Source organism: Raphanus sativus, unplaced genomic scaffold, assembly GCF_000801105.2.
Source record: "Raphanus sativus cultivar WK10039 unplaced genomic scaffold, ASM80110v3 Scaffold2154, whole genome shotgun sequence".
Classification (NCBI taxonomy): domain Eukaryota; kingdom Viridiplantae; phylum Streptophyta; class Magnoliopsida; order Brassicales; family Brassicaceae; genus Raphanus; species Raphanus sativus.
In genome coordinates this window covers 14,149-17,005 of record NW_026617463.1, presented here as the reverse complement: position 1 = coordinate 17,005, position 2,857 = coordinate 14,149, and the positions used below count along the sequence as shown (strand labels likewise).

Sequence of the window (2,857 nt, the reverse complement as noted above, 5' to 3'; positions counted from 1 at the left end):
CTGAAAATTTTTGAGAGTATCCCCTTTATAGTATTCCCTATACATCGGTTCGAATATTGCAGCTCCGTTTTTAGGAAATATCCTATTAATTATAGAGTTAAATATGTTTAATATGGTATCAAATTTTCAATCTATATTGTAGTAAGTAAGATATATCATATATCGTAATTAATAATAATGCTTGTGCATCAAGAATTATTACTTGGGTATCACATTATTTTTCATAACTACATTGCGAAATTATGAAAATACAAATGATGCAAAATTATGAAAATTATGAAAATACAAATGATGCAACTCACTAATCTATATTTATATATAATTGGGTTTGCTTCTCTCCTAGGGTGTCCACCTAGGACGCCAGCGTGGAAACTCCACGTCAGCGTGTCATTTAACGTTTGGGCTTCGAGTTAATATTGCTAATGGGCTATTGTATTTCGTCGACATGTCCGGCCGTGGAAGTGTGAGACGCCCACTAACCCTAGCTGTTCGCGCAGATCTCTGAATAGTGATCTTCTTCTCTGCGGCAGAAGCGTTTGTCCTTTGCGCTCCCTTCCCCTCGCTGAAACGGCCGAGCTTTAACATCATATACAATCCATTCAATTCCATCTCCCGCTACGTTGTGAATCAATGCGTCGTTCATGGCTCATAAATATGTGAGTTCTTCTCAACTCGAACTCGAACTCATCCTCTATTTCTATCTATAGCGATAAACTGAATCCTGATTTCATGTCTCATTCTATGGTGTTCTCCTCCGACTTGAAGTCCAGCCGTTGCTCCTCCGTCGTCGAGGCAAGACTGCTCCGGTCTTCGGTTCTGGGAGGCGAGAAATATCGCGAGCTCATGTGGGTTGACATGCTCTTCCTGGACGTCAACGTGAGTTCTCTCTTCTATTTCTTTTTCGGATCTGAGTTCGATCATTCCGGCGAGTCTATTTTGTTTACTGATGAATATATGACACTGTTTCTGTTGGTTTATTAATTTACATAATATGAAATGTAGAAGCTTTATCTGTATATGGAGAGGAGCTTATATAGTTTAGTTTCTGAGCTACGTTACGAATGTGTTTTAGGCAAAAATAAATTGAAAATGTATATTCATGTGTTGTAGGCAATTGAAGAACAAAGATGAGGATAGAGTAGTTAAGAACAATGAAGGTCTGCCTCAGCCATTTTTGGGAAGCTGCAATGATCGTGCAAGGCAGCTCCAGGCTTCTTCTTCAGGTCTTTTCCCATGTTTAAAGGTTTTATCTCTCTCACACTTCACTTTTTATCATTCAGATTATTTATTTTTCACAAACAATTCAGACTGTCGGCTGTGTTATGTTGTCTTCGTTTAATATTTCTTTTTCATCGATCTATTTCGTCATCTACGGTTTTGCGAGACGAATCCATCACCATTAAAAACTATTGGGTTTGAAGTTTTTTAAGTAATGTAATCTTGGAAAAAGTTGAATAAGGCAGCAGAGAAATAATAGCATTAGCTTATAGGTTGCTAAGTCAGCTACTTTCAGAACTAAATTGCCTCACAGTTTTCTTTGTTGACTCGGTCAAGTTACTTGGTTTGAGGCTACAATCAGTTCGCAAGTGATTGACATAAATATTCTGCCGTTCAGGCGTTCAATCCCCTGGAGGTAGCAAAGAGTCAGACTCTGTGAAGGTTGCTAGAGGAGGTTAACCATTCAAAGTTTTCTGTCGTTACTTTCTTTTGGTAGCATATAAAATTATATGGCTACTGAATTTATTAACAATTGCTATATTTTCAGTTAAAGCTGTTTCCAGGAGGACACAGTCATTGGTTGAGAGGTTTGAGAGAAGAGACACAATTACACTTCCGGAAGAAAGATAAAGCAGCAATAGTTCAGAGCACTAATGCTGTGGAGAAAGTGGCCAAATCATCATCGATACGAGCAGTTAGCATAACGCCTACCCAGGTCATGGAAGTTGAACTTGATGAGGCAACTAACTTGACCACAGTTGAAACTCCTGTGATATTTATTGCAAGAGCTAATTGTAATATCCAGCTGTTTTTAATCAACAATGCAGTTCTCTGCAACTTTCTTACATGTTTATTTCTTATTTAATTTCTGGTTGGCTATTACATATGTTGCTAACACTATACACAATTTTATTGTGGTATCAATGAGATGACGTCTACAAGTTTAACTCTGGTTCATGAAGAGATCATGATGGTGATATCAATCAGGGTTGGTCCCTAGATTACTTTCATGGTTTTCCCAGTTTGTGCATTTTACATGTTTGGTACATAAGAAACAGAAAAAACACAACTTGGGATCTTTCTCACGTTTGGTTTTTTAACATACAAAACAATAGCTTGGTTGTTTTTAGATATATATATATGTAAGAATACTTCTTTTTAGCCATGGACGGTGATTATTATCAAAGAGAATATTGGCTGAGACAAATGCATCTGAAGGGAAGGGACGGCTGACCTTGGTGCATTGACTTAGTACCTATATATATGTAAGAATGATTCTTTGTCACTATATATGTTCCTGAGAGAATATATATACAATCTTTCCCCTTCTGCTTTTTTACACTGGTTCTTCTTTTTATTTATATTGCAGTTTTGTTTTAAAAAAACATACATCAGTTATATATCATGCATTAGTGCATTATAATGTAACATCCCAACTATAATATAAATAAAAACCACAACATAAAATTTGTTTAACTTTAACTAATTTAATCAAAACCAATTTTTAGATAATAAAAAGATTATAATATATATATACATATATGTGTGTGTGTGTGTGTGTGTGTGTGTGTGTAAAAACATAGATGATTGAATACATCAAATGAGATTTAGGATGAAATGGAATAAAAGTTTTGAAAAG

The 2,857-nt window shown here is 35.8% G+C and overlaps 1 protein-coding gene across 3 annotated transcripts; it reads left to right on the top strand.

The window, feature by feature from the left end:
- The first annotated feature begins 415 nt into the window (after positions 1 to 415).
- Positions 416 to 2,171, top strand: LOC130505296 (uncharacterized). 3 transcript variants are annotated; one of them, XR_008941615.1, is made up of 5 exons: positions 416 to 656; positions 766 to 876; positions 1,111 to 1,243; positions 1,634 to 1,672; positions 1,766 to 2,171. XR_008941615.1 is itself a non-coding variant. In XM_056999895.1 (5 exons), exons 1-4 carry the CDS (start codon positions 631 to 633, stop codon positions 1,655 to 1,657), a joined length of 312 nt encoding a protein of 103 aa, XP_056855875.1. In that variant the 5' UTR covers positions 416 to 630; the 3' UTR covers positions 1,658 to 1,672; positions 1,766 to 2,171. The 3 variants fall into 3 exon arrangements, 2 of the variants coding, with proteins under 2 accessions (XP_056855875.1, XP_056855874.1); XM_056999895.1 differs by having other exon boundaries at positions 1,616 to 1,672; XM_056999894.1 differs by lacking the exons at positions 1,634 to 1,672; positions 1,766 to 2,171 and having other exon boundaries at positions 1,111 to 1,371.
- The last annotated feature ends 686 nt before the right edge of the window (positions 2,172 to 2,857 follow it).

Coding starts and splice junctions, on each gene's coding strand:
- LOC130505296 (XM_056999894.1), top strand. CDS start 631: ATGCGTCGTTCATGGCTCATAAATAT. Junction 657..765: donor CGTTCATGGCTCATAAATAT/GTGAGTTCTTCT, acceptor TCCGACTTGAAG/TCCAGCCGTTGCTCCTCCGT. Junction 877..1,110: donor TGCTCTTCCTGGACGTCAAC/GTGAGTTCTCTC, acceptor CATGTGTTGTAG/GCAATTGAAGAACAAAGATG.